Source organism: Pelobates fuscus, chromosome 2 (genome assembly GCF_036172605.1).
Source record: "Pelobates fuscus isolate aPelFus1 chromosome 2, aPelFus1.pri, whole genome shotgun sequence".
NCBI classification, from domain to species: domain Eukaryota; kingdom Metazoa; phylum Chordata; class Amphibia; order Anura; family Pelobatidae; genus Pelobates; species Pelobates fuscus.
In genome coordinates, this window is record NC_086318.1 from 79,667,577 (window position 1) to 79,695,571 (window position 27,995).

At 40.1% G+C, this 27,995-nt stretch overlaps 1 protein-coding gene across 1 annotated transcript in view; it reads right to left on the reverse strand.

Annotated features, from left to right (window-relative positions):
* The window catches only part of SPHKAP (SPHK1 interactor, AKAP domain containing), a 240,776-nt gene that overhangs the window by 44,266 nt on the left and 168,515 nt on the right, over nt 1–27,995 (reverse strand). The window contains exons 4-5 of the mRNA XM_063442305.1: nt 2,794–2,853; nt 79–213 (exon numbers count right to left, since the gene is read on the reverse strand). Of these exons, the coding sequence (XP_063298375.1) occupies nt 79–213; nt 2,794–2,853 (195 nt within the window). The remainder of the gene's footprint in view (nt 1–78; nt 214–2,793; nt 2,854–27,995) is intronic.

Sequence of the window (27,995 nt, forward strand, 5' to 3'; positions counted from 1 at the left end):
ATGTATTTAAACTTGGAAAATCAAGAAGAGTACATTGTTTAGTAATAGTTATTGAATTTCTGAGAAATCTCTATCTACCTGTTGGTTCTCGATTGTAGGTCGAAGTCTTCCTGATGTTAACCCACTCAGCAGCACAATCTCATTCTCCTTCAGTTCTTGGGCTCTTACAGATTTCATAAATTTTGGGAGCTCCGGGGACACATCTACCAGTTTCTGAAAGTAAATGGTTTCAAGCTTAGAGTGAATTTTGTTGTTGTCCAGAACCAGTTATTAATTCAATGCAACTATATAGGAAACCGTTTGCTTATAAGCCTGGTATCCCCGGTATTCCTGTCAAAGTGGCGCGTGACACATTGACTTAGCACTCAAAGCATTAACAAAGGTATTTTAACTACAGATTTAGTGCCTTAGGCCTTGATTTAATGTTGTTGGATAAGCTTTTCAAACGATTTCATATATTTGGATACACTTAAAAATAATTTATGTAAATGTTGTAATATTTTGATATTTTAGCTGTATTGATTTGCTTTTTTTTATATCAGATTTTTTATTTTAATATTTTAAAAAAATATTTTTAAAATAGTTATCCAGCAATATGAAGGCATTTGAAAAGCTTATGCAAAAACATGAAACTGAGGCCTTAGTTTGAATGTAACAATAAGTTATCCTTGTCATTTTCATTGTTGTCCACTCTTCAGCCAAGGTTTCCATAATGTGCACAGAGGGCCTTTGAGAATTACAAAACAGTTGACTGGTGTACATGTTATCTTGTAAGTTGATCAAGGACAGCTACATTATATCTAGCTTAATGACTAACCCAGGACTGGCAAAAGAGAACCCAAAACTCAACTTGAGATCTATACTGATCATTATTTTCAACACATGTCTATAAACATTTTATACAATATTGCAATTTTATTTTTATTTTTTCACATAAATTCATTACATCCCAGTGTATTTTAGGAGTAAGTGCCATTTTATAATAGCAGTGCTTCACTGACACCGTTTTATTTTTCACCTAAACATTAAAGGGACACTATAGTGTTAATGTAGTTGTTCAGGTGAGATCTATAGCTCCCTGCAGGCAATCTAATGTAAACACTGTATTTTCAGAGAAAATAGAGTGTTTACCTTGATTGATAGGAATACCTCCAGTGGCCGTCACTCAGACGGCCACCAGAGGGACTTCCTAATATGTATGGCCCTAAAAAGGCCATGTACACGTCAGACGTATTAAAATACGTGTGACGGCATTTTGACGAAATAGGGGGCTCGGCTTCACGAGGCTCCCGGCGCTGGAACGAGGTGAGTAAAAAGGAGTGTCCCTTTAAGAACGTATTTGGTATGTAAACTTTTAGGATCATTTTAATTTGTTGAATTACGTTTGGTACACTTAACAGAAGGAAATGTATAAAAAGGACTATGATTCCGATAGATTTCAATGTTAAAGTAAAGAATTTTGTGTGCATTTTAGTCATTCATTCATTAATTAATTAAAGCCCAAAGCACTGGTCTATAGAGCCAAAACAATGAAACAATTGCATTAGTCCAAATACTTGTGGACTGCCGTGAATGGCAGTTTTAAACCATAAAGATTAAAAAATATATACATAAACACACTTAATTAAATTAGCGTTTTTCTTGATCTATAAATGGGTGATTTGCATAAATGTTTATAGTTCTCTTTTAAAAAAATTTTTTAAATGGTATTCCCATTGCTCTTTTTTCCCTACATTCATCAACATTCTCAACTGTACAATATTCTCTCTGTATAAAAAAAACAGTTTACTGCTATCACAATGAATGCGGATCATGGTAAAGATGATAATATTCTGTTTATCTCGGTATGCTAGTAATGATCCATTACTCACAGTTGCACAGAGAATACATCAAATGATATTAACAAGAAATGGAAAGCAGAGAAAAAAGGACTTTTAACATGAAACCCTTCAATAACAACACATAATACTAAATATAATAATATATTTAGATAATGTTATAATGTATTATTTTAGTAATCAACATCATCATCATCAGTTGGTTTTACACGAAGAACATGTTGAGATTTATTTCATTTTCAAAGAAGTCCTGGAGAATATCTAAATGATCCAGATACATTTTACTTATTTTATCAACCTCAAAAACACTTCAATGCTCATTCTGTCAGGATTGGATCCCACATAATGTTTGAACTGAATCTGCGAGCTATTTATTGGCAGAAAAACATACACACTTGCAGCTTTTATAGTAACTTTGAACGCTAAAAGGTCAGTGTCCCTATGTCCCAGAAGATGCTGGCAGAGGACCCGTGATCAGCATTAGACCTTTTGTATTCTGCTATAAATCAAACATCCTCTTGTTACTATTTGATATTAATTTTACTAGCCTATTAAGTACTATGGTATACATCGGTTTGTTACCAGACAGTGGCCCACAAGAATAGAATTAGAAAAAGTATATTTCTGCCTAGGTATATCACCTATCACTAGCTAAGTGAACATGATACATTCATTCTCCAAACAAAATGAAGACTGGATGGAAAGTATTGTACAGATGTCATGCAAAACAATCAGGTAACCACATTTTTTTTCCTGAAGACTATCTTAGTGTATAATTGTTCCAGGTTTCTTTTATTTTGTACTGACCCCTAAGACATGGAAGCATGTCTTTAAAAAAATGTTTTTATGGACAGATAAAATTGCCCTTAATACAAACTGTCTTTTTCCAAATTCCCGCTGTATGGTGATGAAGGCGGTGAGCTATCATTGCAGCATAGAACGGTTTATTCTTTACCTTCTGTAAGGTTGCATGGCTTGACTCTTCATCGGTAATATTTAGATTCACAAAACAAATCTGGAAAATGAAGCAGATAACAAGTTAGACTGTGAACACACCATTCGTTTTACAATTTGAATGATCGATGGGGGGTGAGAGTTTCACCTACTGAGAGAATGTTTGATGGAACTCAAATTGTGTTTGGAATCAGGAAGAAAGTGTTAGCTCACATGCTGGTCTGTTTGTCGCTGGGAATTTCTCTTGCATTATAATTTATATAATGGTATTTAGTGAAATGCATGCCCCTGTAGCTGTGAGTGGATTGTTTAAACACAGGCATGAAGCACTTGATGTGTTGTAAATCCTTTTTTCTGTCATTTATAAAGAGCGCTATTGTTGCGGGCTGAAAGCCTGCCTAAATGTCATGTCTTCTGTAAGGTGCTCCGTATTCTCCACAGCTCGGTAATTATGGAGATATCTATATTTTTTTTACGTTAACTTCAAAGCACAGTTTCAGCTGTTTCAGTGGAGTTCAATTTTCAATATTCACAGACAGAACAGGATGTGCTATGAAAGAAAATTTGTGTCAGATTCAAGGCCTGGTCTGCAAGGAGGGGTGGCAGCAGCAAATATAATAAGGTGCCAGTTCTAAATGATTGTAATATAGATCAGGACTTTTTCTATTGAAAAGACAATCATGAATCCAACTATGCTGGACATTAAACACTGGGTTATAGAAAGCCATGATGGTAGAAGATGTCATCGTCTACCTAACAACCAACAGATATTAATAAATATTCACAGATATTTCAAATGTTGTACTCATTCATGAGACCACTTTGATCGAACTATTTCTAGTTTTCAATTGGCTCACATGCTTAGCTTAGGGTCTGCTGGGTGATATCAAATGTAGGTTTGGAAGAGGAAGGCACTAGAAAATGCAGGGAGAAGGTAATCAAAGCCTCAATCCTGATATACCTCAAGGCCTTAATCCCGGTATACCTCAAGGCCTTAATCCCGGTATACCTCAATGCCTTAATCCTGGTATACCTCAAGACCTCAATCCTGGTATACCTCAAGGCCTCAATCCTGGTATACCTCAAGGCCTCAATCCCGGTATACCTCAAGGCCTCAATCCTGGTATACCTCAAGGCCTCAATCCTAGTATACCTTAAGGCCTCGATCCTGGCATACTTTAAGACCTCAATCCTGATATACCTCAAGACCTCAATCCTGGTATACCTCAAGGCCTCAATCCTGGTATACCTCAAGGCCTCAATCCTAGTATACCTTAAGGCCTCGATCCTGGCATACTTTAAGACCTCAATCCTGGTATACCTCAAGGCCTCAATCCTGGTATACCTCAAGGCCTCAATCCTAGTATACCTCGAGGTCTCAATCCGGGCATACTTCAAGACCTCAATCCTGGTATACCTCAAGACCTTAATCCTGGTATACCTCAAGACCTCAATCCTGGTATACCTCAAGGCCTCAATCCTGGTATACCTCAAGGCCTCAATCCCGCTATACCTCAAGGCCAGTGGCGTACATACCAGGGTCGCAGGGGTCGCGGCTGCGACCGGGCCCGGCCCACCAGGGGGCCCGGCCGCCCCTGCGACCCGGTATGTACGCAATGGGCCAGCCTCTTCTCCTGGGGGGCCCAGGAGTCGGCCACCTCCGGGCCCCCCGAGGCTGGCCCTGCTTACACCCGGCGGGCAGTCAGGCTGGCCGGTGCGCGAGGGAGCACTCTCCCCTGAGTGCTTCCTCTTCAGCTCCCTCGCGCACCGCAATGATACCGGAGCCGGAAGATGACGTCATCTTCCGGCGCCGGTATCAGTACGCGGCGCGCGAGGGAGCTGAAGAGGAAGCACTCAGGGGAGAGTGCTCCCTCGCGCACCGGCCAGCCTGACTGCCCGCCGGGTGACCTGCCCCCCAGGGGCCCAGCAGCACCACTGGACCCCAGGGAATCCCCTCAGCACTCCAAAAGGTAGGGAGGCTGGGGGGATTAAATAAAAAAAAAATGTGTTAGTGTGTCTTAGTGTGTGTGTGTGTTAGTGTTACTGTGAGTGTTAGTGTTACTGTGAGTGTTAGTGTGTGTGTTAGTGTTACTGTGAGTGTTAGTGTTACTGTGAGTGTTAGTGTGAGTGTTAGTGTGTTTGTGTTAGTGTTACTGTGAGTGTTAGTGTGTTTGTGTTAGTGTTACTGTGAGTGTTAGTGTGTTTGTGTTAGTGTTACTGTGAGTGTTAGTGTGTTTGTGTTAGTGTTACTGTGAGTGTTAGTGTTACTGTGAGTGTTAGTATGTGTGTTAGTGTTACTGTGAGTGTTAGTGTTACTGTGAGTGTTAGTGTGTGTGTTAGTGTTACTGTGAGTGTTAGTGTGTTTGTGTTACTGTGAGTGTTAGTGTTACTGTGAGTGTTAGTGTGTGTGTTAGTGTTACTGTGAGTGTTAGTGTTACTGTGAGTGTTAGTGTGTGTGTTAGTGTTACTGTGAGTGTTAGTGTGTTTGTGTTAGTGTTACTGTGTGTGTTAGTGTTACTGTGAGTGTTAGTGTGTGTGTTAGTGTTACTGTGTGTGTTAGTGTTACTGTGAGTGTTAGTGTGTTTGTGTTAGTGTTACTGTGAGTGTTAGTGTGTTTGTGTTAGTGTTACTGTGAGTGTTAGTGTGTTTGTGTTAGTGTTACTGTGAGTGTTAGTGTGTTTGTGTTAGTGTTACTGTGAGTGTTAGTGTTACTGTGAGTGTTAGTGTGTGTGTTAGTGTTACTGTGAGTGTTAGTGTGTTTGTGTTAGTGTTACTGTGTGTGTTAGTGTGTTTGTGTTAGTGTTACTGTGAGTGTTAGTGTTACTGTGAGTGTTAGTGTGTGTGTTAGTGTTACTGTGTGTGTTAGTGTTACTGTGAGTGTTAGTGTGTTTGTGTTAGTGTTACTGTGAGTGTTAGTGTGTTTGTGTTAGTGTTACTGTGAGTGTTAGTGTGTTTGTGTTAGTGTTACTGTGAGTGTTAGTGTGTTTGTGTTAGTGTTACTGTGAGTGTTAGTGTGTTTGTGTTAGTGTTACTGTGAGTGTTAGTGTTACTGTGAGTGTTAGTATGTGTGTTAGTGTTACTGTGAGTGTTAGTGTTACTGTGAGTGTTAGTGTGTGTGTTAGTGTTACTGTGAGTGTTAGTGTGTTTGTTAGTGTTACTGTGAGTGTTAGTGTGTTTGTGTTAGTGTTACTGTGAGTGTTAGTGTGTTTGTGTTAGTGTTACTGTGAGTGTTAGTGTTACTGTGAGTGTTAGTATGTGTGTTAGTGTTACTGTGAGTGTTAGTGTTACTGTGAGTGTTAGTATGTGTGTTAGTGTTACTGTGAGTGTTAGTGTGTGTGTGTTAGTGTTACTGTGAGTGTTAGTGTGTGTGTGTGTTAGTGTTAGTGTTACTGTGAGTGTTAGTGTTACTGTGAGTGTTAGTGTGTGTGTGTGTTAGTGTTACTGTGAGTGTTAGTGTTACTGTGAGTGTTAGTGTGTGTGTTAGTGTGAGTGTCAGTGAGTGTGTTAGTGTGAGTGTCAGTGAGTGTGTGTCTGCTAGTGAGTGTCAGTGAGTGTGTTACTGGGTGTGTCTGTTACTGAGTGTGTTTGTGTTAGTGAGTCTGTTTGATGTCTGTTAGTGAGTGTGTGTTTGTCAGTGAGAGTGCATGTTTTGTAAGTGAGTGTGTATGTATGTCTGTCGCTGAGTGTGTCTCTGTCAGTAAATGTGTGTGTCTGTTAGCTAGTGTGTATGCATCTGTTCGTGAGAGTGTGTGTGTGTCTTCAGCACTTACCTTTCTCCAGCGCCGGACTCCCTTGGCGCTGGGGATCCCTCCGCCGCTCAGCTCCGAATGCGCATGCACGGCAAGAGCCGTGCGCGCATTCAAACCGCCCATAGGAAAGCATTACTCAATGCTTTCCTATGGACGTTCAGTGTCTTAGAATCGCGGAAGCTCCTCTAGCGGCTGTCAGTAAGACAGCCGCTAGAGGCGGGATTAAACCTCAGTGAAACATAGCAGTTTCTCTGAAACTGCTATGCTTTTAGCTGCAGGGTTAAAACTAGAGGGACCTGACACCCAGACCACTTCATTGAGCTGATGTGATCTGGGTGTCTGTAGTGGTCCTTTAATTAAGTGTGTGTGCATCTGCATGCACTGGTGTACATACCGCGGTCGCAGGGGTCGCAATCCTGCAACCCCTGCGACCAGGTGCCCGCCGCCATGTGTTGCTGCCCCGGCCTGCGCAGAGTAAGCGTGCGGGGGGGGCCCACGGATCAATTTTCGCACCGGGGCCCCATAGGTCATGTGTACGCCACTGCTCAAGGCATCAATCCTGGCATACCTCAAGGCCTCAATCCTAGTATACCTTAAGGTCTCGATCCTGGCATACTTTAAGACCTCAATCCTGGTATACCTCAAGGCCTCAATCCTGGTATACCTCAAGACCTCAATCCTGGTATACCTCAAGGCCTCAATCCTAGTTTTCCTCGAGGCCTCAATCCTGGCATACTTTAAGACCTCAACCCTGGTATACCTCAAGGCCTCAATCCTGGTATACCTCAAGACCTCAATCCTGGTATACCTCAAGGCCTCAATCCTAGTTTTCCTCGAGGCCTCAATCCTGGCATACTTCAAGACCTCAATCCTGGTATACCTCAATCGTTGCACAAGGATGTCACTAGGGCGTTGATTGGCCAGTACACACATGGCTAATTAACATGCTTGTTACATATTCCGTAAGTAGGAGACCCATCATTTTTCGCCCCTTACGAAGGTGTAACTATATACAGAACATTAACTGATTTAGGGGGCTAAACATCTAGTTAATATACCCCCACAAATTCTTTTTGTGGAGATTATGCTGTTTACTATGCTTCCCTATGATGTCTGTCTGGATATTCTATGTTAGACTCTATATCCTGCATAGTTTTATTAGTCTCATTGAGACAGACGTTTTGTTTTGGAATTTTGTTTAGCACATTTTTTTTGGGGGGGGGGGGGGGGGGGGCTTAGTGTGAGCTAGTCTTGTATGTCTGATTGTGTACATTTAAAATATACATGTTGTCTTAATAAAGATTTCTGTATTTTTGAGCCTCTTTTCTTCCTACTATCCAGACTTTACCCTGAGTAGGGTGTTTCTTGTTTTTCTTTTTCTGCTTCTGGTCCTATATTCATGTGGGTAACCCCCTTATACCAGGATTGAGGCTTTGATTACCTTCTCCCTGCACTTTGTAGTTCATTCCTCTTCCTAATCTATATTTAATATCACCCAGTGTATCCTAAGCTGAGCATGTGAACCAAGGAAAAACTACAAATGGTAAAAACAGTATCAAATATACCTTCCAAGCCGCTATCATTGTATTCATCCTCTGCTAATCTACTTTACGTAATTTTTCGCAATCCTATTTCCACCAGACCTGGTAATTGTCTCCCTGGGACATCTTCCACACCCCAAAAACCTTCCACTTATCTTTACCTTCCAAGGGTGGAGAAACCGACAGATTTACAGTCTACACTATGGACTACAACTCTCCATGGACCATCACTCACAGTTGGCAATTGGTAAAATAAGGGGAGAATTTTAGGTCACTACTTCTGTGTGTCAGAGATTGCCTATGGCTGCTTGTGAAGTAACTATCTTTTTAGAAGAAAGAGAGAACAATTAACTTTTCTTTTTCTTAAGCACTTTATTTCAATCTTGACTTTGTGGAATAATCCCTGAATTAAGTTAAATGCTGTCTTAGCTATAAGTGTGAGCAGCAAAAGCAAGGTACTTTATTTCAGATGATAATGATTTTCATTTTGCAAATAGGCACTTTCTCCATTTTTGCTAACGTCTGCGTACAGAGATGGACCATCTGTTATAACATTGAGAGCATCCGCTAGATCCTGTCCTCACTGCAGGGGCTCTGCCAGCATATGGTAATCTAGACATCGCAATATAGCTCTGCGTGACCCTCACACTTATTGCCTTGTTACTGCTGGGAGTAACATGGAGAGGATTAGCTGGGACACACTGAGTTTCTGAAAACTCACAACATCCTAGACAGGGAGCGTTTTACATGACAAAACAAACAAACAAACACTTTGTAGCATTTCCAAACACACATACATTAATATATATATATATGTTATATATATATTAATACACACTCACACTCATCACTTCAATCCATCGATTGTTCACTCACAGTATATTTTTTTGATCTCATCACTTACAACACTTATTCACTTTGCAAACCCCATTCACATTCTGCCCTTAGTAATCCCTTTAAGAACTAATATGTGATTATAGCAACAATACTTTTCAATTAAAACCTCCATAAGTTATGTACTTTATTTGTTTAATTCATACACAAAAGAACACAGGATCGGGCACAACACGTATTCACTGTTTTCTTATATTGCCTAGCAACCACTTTATGCACGCAAGCCACGTTTCCCGTCTGTGCACTTCTGAGTTTGAGGGGGATTGGGCAGCACGCACCTTGTAATTCGTAAGTTCATTTACACACTTTACTATATAACAGTATCACTTGCACTGTATATTTGATCTTGAGGAAGACCAGCAAGTGTCGAAATGTCGATCGGGACAAACTTTATGTAAAATATTTAAATAAATCACGTTGAAAAGACCTGAAAGTGCACCCTTTTCTTTGGATTATATGCGGGTTGCACCAAGGCAAGCTTTATTGATCAAAACTACAAAGGGTGAGTGCCAAGACATCTTCAGTATATATTAATACAGGTACACTCACACACACATGAATATTATTATTATTATTATTATTATTATTATGTTATTATATATATAGCGCCAACAAATACGCAGCGCTTTACAGTGGGTGGACGAACAAACATTTAGTTGTAACCAGACAAGTTGGACACACAGGAACAAAGGGGTTTAGGGCCCTTCTCAATGAGCTTACATGCTAGAGGGAGTGGGATAAAGTGACACAAAATGTAAGGATAGTATTAGACTAATGACAGTTGCAAGAGAGGAATCAGTCCGAAGCTATTAACAGTTTAATTGATACGCTTTTATGAAGAAGTGGGTTTTTAATGAATTTTTGAAGGAGTGGAGACTGGGTGAGCATCTAATGGAGGAGGAAAGTGAGTTCCAAGGGAACGGTGCAGCCCTCAAGAAGTCTTGAAGGCGAGCATCAGAGGGGGGAGTATGGACAGAAGATAGACGTAAGTCTTCAGCAGAGCATAATGGCCTATACAGGACATACTTGTGTATTAGTGAGGATAGATAGGCAGGGCCGGACTGGCCCACCGGGATACCGGGAAATTTCCCGGTGGGCCGTCGGCACCTGGGGCCGGGGAGACATGTGGGTGTCCTGCGGCCGCATGGAGAGCTTGGATGTCGGCCGCAGGGGAAGCTCTTCTTGCGGCCGCTGGGGGAGCAGGCTGTTCTGTCTCTGCTCCCCCTCCCTCGCGTGCAGCTTAATGAGACCGGGGCCGGAATATGACGTCATATTCCGGCCCCGGTCTCTTTCTAGCACGCGAGAGAGGGGGAGCAGAGACAGAACAGCCTGCTCCCCCAGCGGCCGCAAGAAGAGCTTCCCCTGCGGCCGACATCCAAGCTCTCCATGTGGCCGCCAGCACAGCTATCAGTCTACCCACCCACAGGTACCAAAAAGTATGTATGTCAGTGGGAGTGTGTGTGTGTGTCATGCTGTGTGTGTCTGTCTGTGTCATGCTGTGTGTGTCATGCTGTGTGTGTCTGTCTGTCATGGTGTGTGTGTCATGCTGTGTGTGTCTGTCTGTGTCATGCTGTGTGTGTGTGTGTCTGTCTGTGTCATGCTGTGTGTGTCTGTCTGGGTCATGGTGTGTGTGTGTGTGTCTGTCTGTGTCATGGTGTGTGTCTGTGTCGTGTGTGTGTCTGTGTCACGGTGTGCCTGTATCATGGTGTGTGTGTGTCTGTCTGTGTCACGGTGTGTGTGTGTGTGTCTGTCATGGTGTGTGTCTGTCTGTGTCATGGTCTGTGTCATGGTGTGTCTGTCATGGTGTGTGTGTGTCCGTCATGGTGTGTGTGTGTCTGTCATGGTGTGTGTGTGTCTGTTGTGGTGTGTGTGTCAGTCGTGGTGTCTGTGTGTGTTTTTAAAAATAGTGTTTTACTCACCTTTTTTTTCCAACGTCGTGCTGGTCCCTGCCTCTATGACTGAGATCATCAAGCTTGATGATCTCAGCCAATCTGCACTGACACAGGAAGCACCTCTAGTGACCGTCTGAGTGTCTGTCACTAGAGGTGTCACTAGGGAGCAATGTAAACACTGCCTTTTCTCTGAAAAGTCAGTGTTTACATTCAAAAGCCTGCAGGGACAGGCTATAGACACCAGAACCACTACAGTAAGCTGTGTGTGTGTGCGCCTGCTAGTGAGTGAGCTTGCTTGCATGTGTTTGTGTGCCTGCTAGTGAGTGAGCTTGTGTTTTCATGTCAATGAGCTTATGTATATTAGTGAAATTGTTTGTCTATGAGGCTGTGTATCAATGAGCTTGTGTGTGTCAGTGAGATTGTCTGTGTCTGCATGTGAGTATGCTTACTGTATAATTAAATGTTTTACTCTGAAAGGACCAATATTTTATATTAGAAAAAGATATATATATATATATATATATTACTCAATCATCTGGGGTGGCAAGACATAGCCTTACATATTACATGCGACAATATATGGCGCAATGACTTATGGGGCTGGCATAGATTTTTTTTTCCAGGGCTGCTTTGTATCCCCAGTCTGGCCCTGTAGATAGGTGGGAGCAGTATTATGTAGAGGTTTGAAAGCACAATATGAACATTCGCGCACACATGTTAAGGCACACTCACATTAAAACAGACTAGACTTGTGTACAAATTATTTTCAGTTGGTAAAGACAAATAAAGTTCCTTTTAAATTATATCTGAATGAAATCCATAAATAAGACTTCACAGGTAAATCTCAGATGAATTGATTTGTTTGGGTGTAGATTAAAAGTACTAATTTGATCAATTCGTACATATTTGTGGACACATACACAAACTATTCCTAAATTGTTGAGCAAGGCCTTCTTTAACTCCTGTGCCTGTCAATTATTTTTGTCTGTCAATTACTCATTAAATTAACCTCACTGTATAATTGTAAGGCACTGTAGAGAATGTTGGCACTATATAAATGCTAATAATTATAACTAATACACTTACACACACAATAATATGAGCACACACATTAATATGGACATTTTCACACGCATGGATAGAGCACTAACGATATTCTATTAGACATTTACAGGAACAGTACAGCCTATCTGACCTGTATACGCAGATAATGATGTTATTCACACAACCTAAGCATCTATCATGTAAATAAACCACATTTATCTGCATTTCTGTACCATACGTATAGCACATTGAAGAAAAAAGGAAACCCAGCGGTGAGAACACAGAACAGAAAATAATAAAAATAATAAAGGGGCTTTCCGATGCTGTAATGTGGCCAGGTTTTTCCAAGAATGAACAAAGTCACAGCACTTGGCAGCCTTGTGTGCATTCTATAACTTTCCATTTGATAGTGCTGAAAATATAATCCATATATTGCTTAACCCCTTAAGGACTGAGCCAAATGTACACGTTGTGAACAAAACAAAACGTAAACAAAACCTGGCATTTGCGCTATATGTCTGTCCAATCGTAATTCACCTCTTTCATATTAAATGCACCCCCCCTTATTATATATCATTTTATTCAGGGGAAACAGGGCTTTCATTTAATATAAAATATTTAGCTATGAAACATAATTTAATATGAAAAAAATGGGAGAAAATAAGAAATTATGTTTTTTTTTAGTTCTACGTGATATTTTAACTGTCAATGTCATAATACTGTTTGCTTTTACGGCAATAAAATACACATATTTGTATTCAGCAAAGTCTCACGTGTAAAACAGTGCCCCCTATGTACAGGTTTTATGGTGTTTTGGGAAGTTTCAGGGTCAAATATAGCGTGTTTCATTTGAAATTAAATTTCGCCAGATTGGTTACGTTGCCTTTGGGACTGTATAGTAGCCCAGGAATAAAATTTACACCCATAATGGCATACCATTTGCAATAGTAGACAACCCAAGGTATTGCAAATGGGGTATGTCCAGTCTTTTTTAATAGCCATTTGGTCACAAACACTGGCCAAAGTTAGCGTTAGTATTTGTTTGTGTGAGAAAAATGCAAAAAACGCCAATTTTGGCCAGTGTTTGTGACTAAGTGGCTACTAAAAAAGACTGGACATACCCCGTTTGCAATACCTTGGGTTGTCTACTATTGCAAATGGCATGCCATCATAGGGGTAATTTTCATTCTTGGGCTACCATAGGGTCTCAGAGGTAACTTAACCAATCTGGCAAATTTAAATGTGAACAAAATAAAACACAAGCCTTATATTTGACACTGTAACTTTTGAAAACACCATAAAACCTGTACATGAGGGGTACAGTTGTACTCGGGAGACTTCGCTGAACACAAATATTTGTGTTTCAAAACAGTAAAAAGTATTGCAGCAATAATATCGTCCGTGTAAGTGCTGTGTGTGCGTGAAAAATGCAAAAAACGTCACTTTTACTGGCAATATCATCGTTATATAACATTTTACTGTTTTGAAACACTAATATTTGTGTTCAGCGAAGTCTCCCGAGTAGAACAGTACCCCCCATGTACAGGTTTTATGGTGTCTTGGAATGTTATAGGGTTAAATATAGTGCTAGCAAATTAAATTCCCTTTACTTTTGGCATGGGTTGTCAGGCAGGTCCCGCTAATTGTAATTAATTAAGATACCTAATTATGTAAAAATATTACATAAATATATCTGTAGAATTAATATATGTATATATATACGTATGTGTATATATATATATATATATATATATATATAATTTTTTAAAAATATTTTTATTTATATATAGGTATATATATAGTGATATATACGTATATATTTATGTATATAGATATATATATATATATATATATATATATATATTATTTCGTTCTATGTGTATTTTGATATAAATATATATATATATATATATATATATATTAATATTACAATACAGTTAGAACAAAATAACACACATCTATATATTTTTTTAATTATTTATTTTTAATTATTTTTTTAATTTAATTTTTTAACGTATTTACATTTTTTTATATTATATATAAATATATATATCAATAATAATATATATATATATATTTAATCAGTATCAGTCTACGTGTAATTTGATATTAATATATATATAATTATATATATATATTAATAGTAAAATACACCTAGACAGTGTATGTGTGTGTATGTATATGTGTATATATACACTTAGATCATATATCTATAATATATATATATATATGATCTAAGTATATATATATATATTTTTTTTACACTTATTTCATTTAATTTGATTTTATTTCCAGCCAGCAGGGGGACTAACTGTCATTACAGGCAGTACCCCTGCTGGCAATGCCTGAGCCAGCTAACCCGGCGATGTGATTGTGAGGTCCTCGCAAGGACCTCACTCTCACATGGCCCGGGGGAGCTGAAGGAGGACGGACGTGCCGCGGGGGGCTCCCTGGGAGTCCCTCCAACCGCGATCGCCGACGTGGGATCACCGGCGAACGCGTAAGTAACAAAAGACCGGAGGGCACACTATTACGCCTGGCGGCGTTTACAGACGCTTAAAATAGGGCGTAATAGTACGCCCTCCGGTCTTAAAGGGTTAAACCAAATGGCAAGCAAATATATACAAGTATACTTCCTGTGTCGAGGTGGCAAATGTTTTAACACAAGAAAAACCTGTGCACTGCATGGTGATCACTAGAGCTTCATCCAAGTATATAATCAGCATGTATTTTTTAATCTATATGTTTGCAGGTGATTATAACATGGGTGATGTTATCACTGAATGCTGAGAATGTAGCCCCATGTAACAAAAGCACAGCTTAGTGGAAAGGGGCCTTGACAGGGGTTAGGAGGCGGGCATAGGAGGAAGCTAATGGGATTGGTAAATGGAGGGTTAAGGGGCTGGACTATATAAGTAGGCAGACATCTTGGAAAATTCACTTTTGACTTGCCTACCTGGCTGAGTTTGTCCCACCCTCCCTCCCTGGGTTTTGGCCATAGTGGGGTTCCCGTTTTGTCACAGCGGCGGGATAGGGAGCTCTTATAGAGGAATTAGGCTCCCCAGTAGTAAGGTTATGTTAATGGTTATTGGTATGTTTGGTAGGTTTCAAATCCTGTCGGTGGCTCAGAACTTGGTGGAGTACGGGTATCCGGGCATACCCCTACCATGGTTAAATTATAATAAATGGTTGGCACTTTAAGTGATGTTATGTTAGGTTTTTTACCCATATACCCTAGTGTCTGTGTTTTATTGGGGTAGTTACGTGGGGGGTTGGTCCTAGGTTCCAGATGCCCATATGGCGACGATACACTAGTCAGGCAAATGACAGAGTGGACTATAACTACATATATCTAAATGAATGGGTGTCATGCCGTCTATTTACTGCTTCTTCCCATTTAAATACCAAAAACGTCAGATTCTGTCAAAGAGGGACCGGAGTATAGCTGGCACTTAGACAAGGGAAGTGGATACAAGGCTTTATACTCTTATATCCACACCCAATGGCAATATATGTAACTTTGCTTTTGAGAAAGTGGTGAGGAAGAATACGATTTACACATGTGGTAGAAATGCCCCCATTTGAAACAATCTGGAGTCATATTTCCTCTTAAGTGGGTTTACTTCATATTTTTTTTTCCAATTTGACAATTTTTATTGAGTCTGCGAAAAGGCAGTTGGGTACAGAAAAGAAAAAAGGGAGGGGCGGGTACATAACCAAGAGGGTACGTTACATTACCATTATATCACACATGACAATTCTTGTTCGGTAATACATAAAAAATTTTCAGTCCTTATGCTATGCGTAGCGTTAATGGGGTGCATATCGACTCGGGCTTAATGGGGCGGGGGGTTTACTTCATATTTTAATCCACTCTGATTTCAGACCACAAGGCCACTTTATAGCACAGAATATTTCTCAACTCTCTGGCCTTTATTTCCTTCAATGGGGCAGCTAATCATATTCTAAGTAATTTGTGAAATTTTCTAAAGGACCTGAAAACGGAGGGGTTGCTTTTAATATTCAACCACAAAACTGCATAATTTTGTTGATGGTTTCCTCTTTGTATTGAAAGCCCTAATTTCCCCAGTGTTAATCCAACATTCTATTCCATTTTTTTTTTTTTTACTCATTTTAAATCTATTTCTATAGTTCTTCTCCCAGTCTATAGTCATATCTTGGATGTTTGTCTTACTTTCTTACAGTACACTTCTTTTCACTTTTTTCCCCCTTCAGTTTAACTTTCATCACGTATTTTAAATTCTCTGAATAGGCGACAATGCATTTTAACTTGTAAGTCTTTGTTGTGTTTATCCTTATACAACCTCTTTCTCTCTTTTTTCTATTTTCTACAATTCCTCCATTCTCTGTACAGTACAAAAAAAACTGCTAAAACATAATAATAAAAAAAAAATTGCAAGGAAAAAAAAAAGTTAAGACTTTTTTCTTTTTTACAGTTTAACTTTCATCACATAATTTAAATTATACAAACAGTCGACAATGCATTTCAAGTTGCATATCTTTGTTGTGTTTATCCTCATATAACCTCTATTTCTTTTTTTTTCTACTTTCTACAACTCCTCTATTCTCTGTACTATACAAAACACTGATAACACGTTTAATTAAAAAAAAAAAAAAACTAAAAAACTAAACTAATCAAACTGAAACAGTCATGCCGGCACCCAAGATTGAATCATGCCACATTTTGTGCTGTTTGTTTATGTTGAGCAGTCAAAAAACATAATGACCCACTTTTATAAAAAATCAAAAACACAAAAAAACTGAATTTTCCATTCTCCAGTTTTCTTACAGCATTAAAACAGAGTAAGCTCAAAAAAAAAAAATAGAATATCATTGAAACAGAGCCAGAATTAATTGTAGATAATTGAAGATTTCAGCAGAATTGCCTTATCTGCTCTATAATCAGTAAGCTTTTAATATCCAGTTCTTATTAGAGAATACAATGTTAAGCATTAATTAAACATTATATAAGTAACATGGAAAACACTTTCAAAAACAAGCAAACAAACTACATAGTTTTCTTAGAAAGAGTCTCTGTACCAATGCCAAGCTGTATAGATTCCTACAAACATGACTATTCCACAAAACCCAACACATCAACTTCTATTATGTATTTTATTAATAAAATCAATTTAGGTTCTGTTTATCCGAACTGTCAAATTGTATTTTTTTTATATATCCAATTATGAATAATTGTATTCTGAATTAGACTGTAAGAACTACAATGCAGGGAACCCGTATCCCAATGATTTATTATATGCATGATAACCTATATTTTAATCACAGTACTTGCCTTTCTCCTAACTACATCAATGTAACCTGGGATGTGCTAAGTATGCCTCTACAGACATACAAATATTATATATTATATATATATATCCACGTGGGTCCAGCACTCACTCTAACTTGTGTCTTGTGTTTGCCTCGGTGCTTACTTCAGCCAAAATATGTAATTCAAGAAAAGTGCACTCACAGGACTCTGTTAGATGAATTTTCAATCTTTTATTGTGCAATTCTGATACACCAAATTCGCGTCAACGTTTCAGTCCTCTATTATTTTTTATTTCCTTAAGGCATCGGGCACCAACAATTACAGCAGCAGTACAGGAATAGAAAAAGGAATATGACGTCGACACATACTATGTAATATTTAATATAACTATTATGACTGAGCAGATTTTCTCTGTAGGTATTTGCCACATATTCTGCATCATTCATCCTTATTACTATCCTTTACCCAGTTATATTACCTGCCTTTCCTCCGGGCTTTCGAATTTCTGTCTGCCAACTATAGCTTTTTACTTCAATTCTCCAACAGCCTCTTCTACTTCCCACATTCCCAGTGTCTCCACTGAATTAGGCAGCATTGAAGCCCTTTATGCTTCTTGGTGGATTATGTGAAGAGAGGCTGTACCCTAGTGGTCCAGTATAATAAATTCCCCTAGTCTATGTCTTGTGAAAAAAAACCAGGGCAGGATATGATATTGTCATTATCTAATCTGCTCCGACCCAGGGGGAAGCGATACATGAGAAAGCAAACATAACATACACAAAGCAAAAAACACGAACATAAGCAAAATGACAAACATTATTAAGTTGTTTGATGATTTATCAGTAATCACACAGAATACTTCAAACAGAATATGCAGTACACATTTTGTAATGTTTGTAAAAGCTAACGATGACAGAGTTTGTTTAGGACAGCCCTAAACATGGAATGATTTGCAGTGATGTGAATTCTGGATTCCGATTTTCTTGAAACAAAATAGCAGCTCTAGAAAATCTTGCGAGAGCCGTTTTTTTCTCATCGTGGTTGGTTTGGCCTACTTTCTTTATATTCAATTTCACCTCACTGCAGTTTATAGTGTAGTGAACAGACCTCCAAGGTAGTTTTTTTGCTACTTTGTTCCAGGAAATGTCTGAATGTATGTGACTTCAAAACCAGCTCAGTGAAAATGTATTTGTACTTGATGCAATAATGATTTCCCCAAGAATACGCTGACCCTGGCACATAACAGACATATAACTGATTTAAAATCTCGTGGGGAAACAGTGATTGCAGTTCCAATGATGATAGGAGCTGGATGGAGCCCTTGCCATCAGTTAATCTCACAACACATGGTATAGAGCTGGCATATGATGAGCCGGTAAGTTTAATTAAAGCAGATCATTAATCATTAGAAAAAAAACAAAACACCTCTTTACATTATTCACTAGAGCATTATCATTTTTATACCTGTTTTTTAAATGGATCAGCATTTTTTAGATATATTTACTAATAGCTTTAGGCCTACCTCCTGTGAAAACCTCTTTATTTTTATCTCATGCAACATAAAATAGTGTAAAATGGGCAGAATTATTAACCCGCTATGCTCCTAAAATGTATCAAACAGTAGTAACCGGCATATTGGCACTTTTTTTAATTTTACTGATATTTAATAAACACAACTGATGTTTTTAGATACTGCGTGGAAAGAGTGCAATTTTTTTTAAAACATTGTGGGTTAATAATTTTGATTATTTATAGTATTTTGTGTTTGCATGCCCACTTGGTGTCTTTTCAGGGTAACACCATAGAGAATGTGCACCACTCTAAACAAATACAGGTTACAACTATTATTTGTGTTATTGATAACGTACCTGTATATTGTGCAGTTTTGTACACTAGCTCGACTAACAGCTGGAAACAAATAATTGCTAACACTAGTTGGATGTACAGAAACAAATGGTGCTGGAGGTTTTAACGAGGTTACATACTAAGGAGTGGGGTAAAATGACACACGAGGTAAGGGTAAGATGTCATTCATGTGTGTGAAAAGCATGTTTCTAAAATAGTTTCAATTTGATAAAGTCACCTTTAGTAGTTTTTTTTAAGTATCTTGTACAAGCTATTATATTTATGTTCTTTTATTTTTATAATACATTTTCAATTGTAGGTGTAATCCTATGTTTCGACTACGTTAGAATAAAGGAGTTGTGTTATATTATTCAAAGTCCTTTATCAAAGTTCAAAAATCAAAGATTTGATAAAAATAGACACAATATAAAAGATAAAGTAGCCAAAACTCAATAATGCAACAAATCTGACTTTTTATATATTTTTTTTAGAAATCCTCAAATCAGACCTGAGGCAGACTGGTACCAACTCATTGCTTAGAAGAAACATATTTTTCACTGTACTGTATTTTCTTTTGAAGATAGTACATTTTAATATGATATTGCAGCCAGGCTTAACACCAGGGAGAAGTGAATTAAAGCACATAGGAAGAGGAAAGAATGATGTGTGAAGTTTTTCAATCATGATGGATACTTGATGGTGATTTCTATCTTCTTATTTTTTGTGCTCATTACACTCATCAAATACAAAGTGGAAATCATACAGAGAAACTATGGTTTGGAAAACGTTCTGTCAAGAGCAAACATCAGAGTTGATTTTTGGCTGTGAATCAGATGTGTCTGACTATTCCGATTATTCTGTCCAGTCTTTCCTAATAGAGCTGAGACAGCTCTAAATAGAGTGAGTGTGTATTTTGTCCATCTATACTCCTTCTAATATCACTAATTGTACTGCACCATTATCTGTCTCTTGTGCTTCTTTTACATGATGCCTGCAAAACTCTGAACCCAAGCCCTAAAGACCCTCCACTTATATCCATAGACGGGGACTATTCCGTCCAGGCGTTCTTAATAGAGCTGAAGCAGCTCTAAAAAGTGTGGGTGTGCAATTTGCCTATCTATACTCCTTCCAATATACCAATTGTACTGCACCATTATTTGTATCTTGTCTTAGATTCATAGATTTGTATACTAGAAACATGTATATCTAGTTTAAGCGCTGATCACCTCCTGCACTTTATTTTTCCATTTATTTCACAAGGGTGAGGGAACCTATTGTTGGTGACTTGCTGCTACCCTCCAATTGATATCGAGCGCTTATTCATACTTGTCCTGTATATTTTATTCACAAATTAATTATGTCCAGCTTTAAGACGAAAAGGTTTTTTCACTTCAAATCAAGTTCATGAAATGTGAATTGTGATTGCTTATGATAACTGTCACATAATATTGGCTGGAGTTCAGAAAACATTATTGATTGGTTACTGGTGGTGGAATGCAATTTAGGTCTTAGTCTGAAACAAAAGGTTAGAGATGTCCCGAATAGTTCGCTGGCGAATAGTTCCTGGCGAACATAGCTTGTTCGCGTTCGCCACGGATGGCGAACATATGCGATGTTCGGTCCGCCCCCTATTCGTCATCATTGAGTAATGATGACTGTACCTCACAGTCAGCAGACACATTCCAGCCAATCAGCAGCAGACCCTCCCTCCCAGACCCTTCCACCTCCTGGACAGCATCCATTTTAGATTCATTCGGAAGCTGCATTCTTTTTTTTTTTTTTTAGACAGAAGTGTGTTATATTTGAGCATGCTAGGCTGAACGTGCGTATATCATGGCTAGTTGCACTGAGGGTATGAGTATATAGCAGTACATTGTTGTGAAAGATGGCTGTCATGTTTAGGGTGTAGCTTGCACGTTATCAACTGTGTATTTATATCAGCAGCTTCACCACTAGTTATAAATCAAGTGTGAGTCGCCCTATGAGATGAGACTAGTGAATAACATAATACATGAACGTTAAGGTAAAGGCATGTAAGGAACTACGACAATAAACTCTTTAGGAGGTGAAATAATGACATGTTTAAATGCTTGCTACTTTACGATTAGTTAATGTGCAGAGAGCAGTTCATGTGATCAAAGGCATGGTGTGGAGGATCGGCTATAGTGGGACATGCTTGGCAGGCTGCTGTTTACTGCTTGTGCTCATCCGATCCCTTCTGGGCGCCAGGTGCAGACCATGAGAGTCCCTGATACCTGGAACAACAAAGGCAAGTCTCTGGCTGAGTGCCGGGTTCGTGGCTTGAGGTGGTGGAAGCTTGTTTTGTCGGGTGGTCGGATCTGTCCCGGTGGTGCTTCACGTCCGGTGCGGGATTGTGGTGGCTTAAGGTGGAGGCGAGTGCTTGACGTGGGGCAGGCTCTGCATTTCTGTTTGTGCCTCCGGTCCCGTCTTTGACGCCTTTTGCGTTGGTGGATTTTAATGGGGACTGCTTCGCTTAGCTGTGGTGGAGCTTGTTGGGGCTTCCTGCTTGTTATTTGCTTCCAAAATTGATTAACGAGTCTGTCCAGCTTAGACTCAATATACTGCCATGCTTTGCTGGTACCAGGAGGACACGCGGCTGCCGCCATATTGGGAGAGTCGCAGATGAGTATGTCAGCCTGGGCGGCTGTGCTCTGTGCGTCCATTAGCTCCAGACAGCCTTTAAGGGGTGGACTGGGATAACCCCCACCGGTCCGAGGGGGGGGGGGGGGTTACGGAGCTCCTGCCAGGAAGTAGCTGCTCCTGGGCATCCCAGGAACGGGAGATCATCCGCCTCTCCCGCCCGGTGAGCACCAGGCCACACTTGCTACGCGGAGGCAAGTAAGACTCTGTCGAGTTGCTGAGCGCTATTAAGCATGTCGGGTCGGTCAGGTAGGAGCAACATTGCTGGGTCATCCCCTTCTGGGGTGAAATTCGCTTGTTGATAGCTGCTTAAAGTGAGATATTGAGGGAGCTTACACGAAGTGCGTCTTTCCTCCATGACAGCTAGGCCCCGCCCCCCGGAAACTTCATTCTTAGTGAGAGGAGGGACAGTGTAGTTGCTGCTGATATAATGGGGAAATAGATAGCTAGGCTAGTGTATTCAGTGTCCACTACAGTCCTGAAGGACTCATCTGATCTCTGCTGTAAGGACAGCACCCCAAAAAGCCATTTTTAGGGCTAGAACATCAGTCTGCTTTTTTTTCCCCTGTGTAATCTAATTGCAGTTGCCTGCCTGCCAGCGTGTGTGTCAGGCTCACAGCGTATACTGTGCCCACTTGCCCAGTGCCACCACTCCTATCTGGTGGCACATTAGACTACACGCGCAGTGCAAATTTGAAGTAGGAGGACCGACCAAGCATCTTTTTCCATCTCCCGGTTCCTAAAATCGATGCCATATACACGTCCCCTGATAGGGGACGTAACAGGGATTAAACTGATAGGAATAGTACTACTTAACACACCTTATAATAACGCAGAGAGAGGCAACGCAGAGAGAGGAGTCTGAAGAAGAGGAGTCAGAGGAGGAAGGTGGCTTTGAGGAGGTGGAAAACCAAACACAGCAGGCGTCCCAGGGGGCTTGTTGTCACCTTTCGGGGACCCTTGGTGTTGTACGTGGCTGGGTGGAGGAAGAGACCTTCAATGATATCAGTGAGGACAAGGAACGGGACATGGCTAGCTTGGTATCCAACCTTGTGCAAATGGGGAGTTTGCGGTTGTGCAAATGGACTGTTTGCGGTTGTTTGCGGTGCATTAAACGGGGGGAGTTTGGTCTGTCACTGTGAAGCGGGCGTAACCCTTACACTACCTGATCGATACAACATCATACCTGATGTTTTAAAGCACGTTATTCCAAACAATTTAGGAATGTTAGGTGATTTATGCCCTTTATGGATTAAAACCAGACTCTGCATCAACTATGTCATTTTCCATGGGAGTTTTGCCATGGATCCCCCTCCGGCATGCCACAGTCCAGGTGTTAGTCCCCTTGAAACAAATTTGAAACAACCCTGTGGGTTTTAAAATTCGCCTGCCTATTGAAGTCTATGGCGGTTCGCCCGGTTCGCCCGTTCGCGAACATTTGCGGAAATTTGCGTTCGCCGTTTCGGAACGGAAAATTTTATGTTCGCGACATCTCTACAAAAGGTGTTCAACATGATATCATCTCAGGATGAAGGAGTCAAGGTTTAGGGATAAGCCATCATTTATTATATCCAGTGAACCAACACATTTAAATCATGTTCCCTCAAGTCAATGAAACTACATAGCACATTTCAGAAAATTGTGGGATTACAATGATAACCTAATTTCTAAAAGTATCAGGACAGACAAACCTTGCGACTCCTCTTTATGTTTCTAAAGAAAGAGGATGCAGGCAATACAGACATATTCTGTCCTTGGTAATAACAGATGGGGAGATTTCAAAACACATCTTCTGAGAGCAAGGTACAGGGACACACAGGGAGATGACTGACGTTCTGGCACCATACAATAAATGAACAAAAATCTGTTACCAACTAAGAAATTATATAACCAACCATTTAACCCATCTGGGTGACAAATTGCCTACATTACATATTCACGCATATTAAATTAGTGTTAGTAAAAGCTGCATGGAACACTCTAAAATGATAAAATAATTAATTATACTTCATCTATGCATAGAGGGTTTACAAGTGCATGCAGATAAATTGCTGAAACTGTCAAACGGGTAGACCTGAATAAAAGAGGGTCCACCTTCTAAAAAGGGTTAATTATGAGGATTGGTGGGTAAAATTGCACTCGCCACTAGTCACTGATGAGTTTAAATTCAGGACTGGTGAGTAAAAATTCCCCCGTGGCAAACGTGCCATGAATCCAACAAGGTTGCAGTGAGAAAACAAGGCCTGGCTAGTAGCATAGGACTTGAAATTTATTCTCTATGACATCATGTCATCCAGAATGCATGAACTTTGAGCCGCTCGCCACTAGTCACTGATGAGTTTAAATTCAGGACTGGTGAGTAAAAATTCCCCCGTGGCAAACGTGCCATGAATCCAACAAGGTTGCAGTGAGAAAACAAGGCCTGGCTAGTAGCATAGGACTTGAAATTTATTCTCTATGACATCATGTCATCCAGAATGCATGAACTTTGAGCCGCTATAAAACTGCTGTGTTCTATTACCAATTGCCAGCCCGCCTTTCAGGACATTTGTCACGCTGTTCGGTGATGAATTGTGACCCATCATTGTGCTGTGCCTCTTCTGTCACTCAAAGCTTTCTTGTTTGACTTACAAAGACATTGATTATGTTAATTAACATAATTATATGCAAACATTCTGCGATTTGAACAATGATGGAGATGCTCAATGGGTTAAAATCTCATGAATGTCTCATCTTTACAGCATCCTGGCACCAGCCAGGGCTGTATTTTCCTCAAGGCAAACAAAGCATTTAACTAGGGCGGCACTTTTAGGGCGGTGGCAAAAAACATCGCCCTAAGTGCCCTCGCGCGCCCGTCTATGATGCTGGGAGATGGAATATGATGTCACTCCGGTCCCAGCAGTGCGCAAGGGAGCAGAGCAGGAAGACCTCAGTTCCCTCGTCACCTCTATTAAGCGCTTGCCCAATCGACCACCCACCCAGCCAGCCGAGCCCGCAGAAGCCAGCAGCCCCAGGAGTCTGTCCGCCCAGCCAACAGCCCCAGCCCTAGCAAGGAGCCCAGCAACGGTGAGTGAATGAGAAAGTGTGTGTGTGTGTGTCTGTCAGTGAGTATGTTTGTATCTATCAGTGAGTATGTCTGTGTCTGCCAGTGAGTATGTCTGTGTCTTTCAGTGAGTGTCTATGTCTGTCAGTGTAACTGTGTCTTTCTGTTAGTGAGTGTGTCTGTCAGTGAGCAAATGTATGCATCTGTCAGTGAGTGTGTCTGTGTCTGTCAGTGTGTGTGTGTCTTTTAGTAAGTATACCTGTGTCTGTCAGTTAGTGTGTATGTGTCAGTCAGTGAGTATGTCTGTTTCTGTCACTGTGGCTGTCTGTCTTTCAGTGTGTGTGTGTGTCTGTCTGTCAGGGAGTGTGTGTGTGTGTGTGTCTGTCAGTGAGTGTGTATATGTTAGTGTATGTAGCTGTCAGTGTGTGTCTGTGAGTGAGTGAATGTGTTTGCCTGTCAGAGTGTGTCAAATCAGTGAGGATGTTTGTGTCAGTTTGTGTCTTTCAGTGAGTGTGTGTCAGTGTATGGGTATCTGAGAGTGTGTGCCCGTCAGTGAGTGGGTATGTCAGTGTGTGTGTATCTGTCAGCGAGTGTATGTCAGTGCATGTGTCAATGAAGGCATGCGTCTGTCAGTCAAAAAAAGTGGCAAGTGACACGATGTGGTGGTGCAAATTTAGATTGGGGGGGTGTCTGAATTTAGTCGTGCAGTGGGCAGCACAAATCCAAGATACACCACTAGCAGCAGCATAAGAACTGGGAATGAAAGGAGGGAGATAATCATATTCAATATAATTACAGTAAAATACTCCAGCAATAATTACTGTATCAGCATTTATCAGTTCACAGAAGTGTAAGCCAATGATTTCAGCTAGTATTGGACCTGTCCGTGGTGCTGAACTAAAATAACTCAGTTACCGCTATTAAAGGACCACTATGGGCACCCAGGCCACTTCGGCTTAATGAAGTGGTCTGGGTGCCAAGTCCATCTAGGGTTAACCCTACCTGCTGTAAACATAGCAGTTTTAGAGAAACGGCTATGTTTACATATGGGTTAATCCCGCCTCTAGTGGCTTTCTCATTAACAGCCGCTAGAGGCGCTTCCGCGCTTCTCACTGTGATTTTCACAGTGAGAAGATGCCAGCATCCATAGGAAAGCATTGACATTGGAAGGAGGAGGAGTCCCCAGCGCCGAGGGAGCCCGGCGCTGGAGAAAGGTAAGAACTTAACCCCTTACTCCAGCACAGCAGGAGGGGGGCCATGAAGGGGGGGGGGGGGGGACCTATTAACAGTATAGTGGCAGGAAAACGAGTTTGTTTTCCTGGCACTATAGTGGTCCTTTAACCCCTTAAGGACCAAACTTCTGGAATAAAAGGGAATCATGACATGTCACACATGTCATGTGTCCTTAAGGGGTTAAAGAATGACTGAAAGACAGAGACAGACAGATAGACAGGGCCCTTTACTGCCATAGAAGCCAAACATTGACAGATCGATAATTTTGTGTAGCTTCCACAATTTTAGCAAATTGCAAGGAAACCTAGCTCTATGCACAGGCAGAAAATAGCTTGCTGACATCATTGAGGGGCAACTGTACTGGTAAACAATCCTTTTCACCTTATCTGTGAAGTGTGAAGCCTTCCCAGAACAGTAGAGGGTATTAAACAGTGGTGCTGGGGGTAACCATCTCCATATAAATGTTAATTTAAATAGAATGTTTGAAATGCAAGCGTACATTTACTTTTGAACGTACAACGAATATTTGACTTTGTGCTTTTTTGGGAAATATTTTGTAGCTTGTTTATGGAATGCACTGGGATACCAATCTACAAAGTTTATTTCTGCATGGTATGAGTACATTGTGTATTCATGAAGATATATAATGTTATGTTTTTATGAATGCTCTTGTTTGCTAACTCAGTATGTTAATTTTGATCTAACCTATTGCTGGCTGGTAATTGCAATGCAATAGGTTAATATTTATTATTCAGACACAGGAAGCTGGGATGGAGAATTTGCAATTCTTAACGTGGATGTTCTTGAGATTTTCTAATCAGGAGCATATTTATTGGATGTTAGTTATGCACATATTTATTCCTCATGTTGTTATTGTAAACCTTTGTAATGATGACTGTGATTGTCATCCTCTAATATAATGGCTGTTAGTTCCAGGGAGCTTAGTTTATACTCTGGAACTTAATTGACTCATCAGGCAATAAATAGATATTACCTATACCAAACTGAATTTGGTTAACATTTTGCTAACTCTGGAGGGATGGAAGACAGCACTGAATCAACTCCAGCCTAGAACTGATTCTACTCTTCTTACATTAAATGAACACACTAACATTAAAACAAAATAGCTTTATTTTTAATGATTGTGTTTCTCGTAATTATAACACCAGGCCTGTCGTAACCCGTAACTCACTTTTCACCAGTGCTGGGCAGTCTCTATTGGACACACACTCTTCCTCTTTTGATATCATGATTATTACTCACTGAAATCACTGGCTTGTACTTCTGTGAACTGGTACATGCCGATAGAGTTACTATTGGGGACATATTGGGCATGCAAGGCAATAGGTGCGCTCAGTCACTGAATCCAATATTATGCTCTGAAAACATTTCTCAGAAACAGCAATGTTTACTTTTGTCAGACTGCCAGTACAGGTTCTATGCACCATAACCACTACATTAAGATGGTGTAGTTTTGGTGCTAAGCATGCCCCTTTAACTGATGTATGGTATTTCTCATTTGTCTTCACGTACCATTTACAGTAAGTCTGGTATAGCAAGATTCTTAGACATCTGGTAGGACAACATTCCAGCACATTAGAAAAAATGCATTTTATCAAGCCTCTTGACTTCCATATGGATTGATATGTTGTCTTTTTTTATTTAGTGGAACAAAGTATTTAAAGTCCTGATGTGGGTATGATGACCTGTAATAACTGTGAACTGTTATACAGAACTGTCTCAGTTCTATGTTTTCCTGCTACCCATCGCACAACTTACTTCCCCCCTATGTTGGAAAACATATAAAGGCATGTGATTGAGACACAGGCAAAATTAGCTCTTCTTTAATGCTTTCTCACCACCTTCCCTATATTGCAGTTTATTCACTAAACTACAAATTGTAGTAAATTTAAATATGAATAGCAAAATACAGGCAAGAATCGCCAATTACAGTTGATTTAGAAACTATTTTGCCATTCAGATTTCAATATACCATAATTAAGAATAA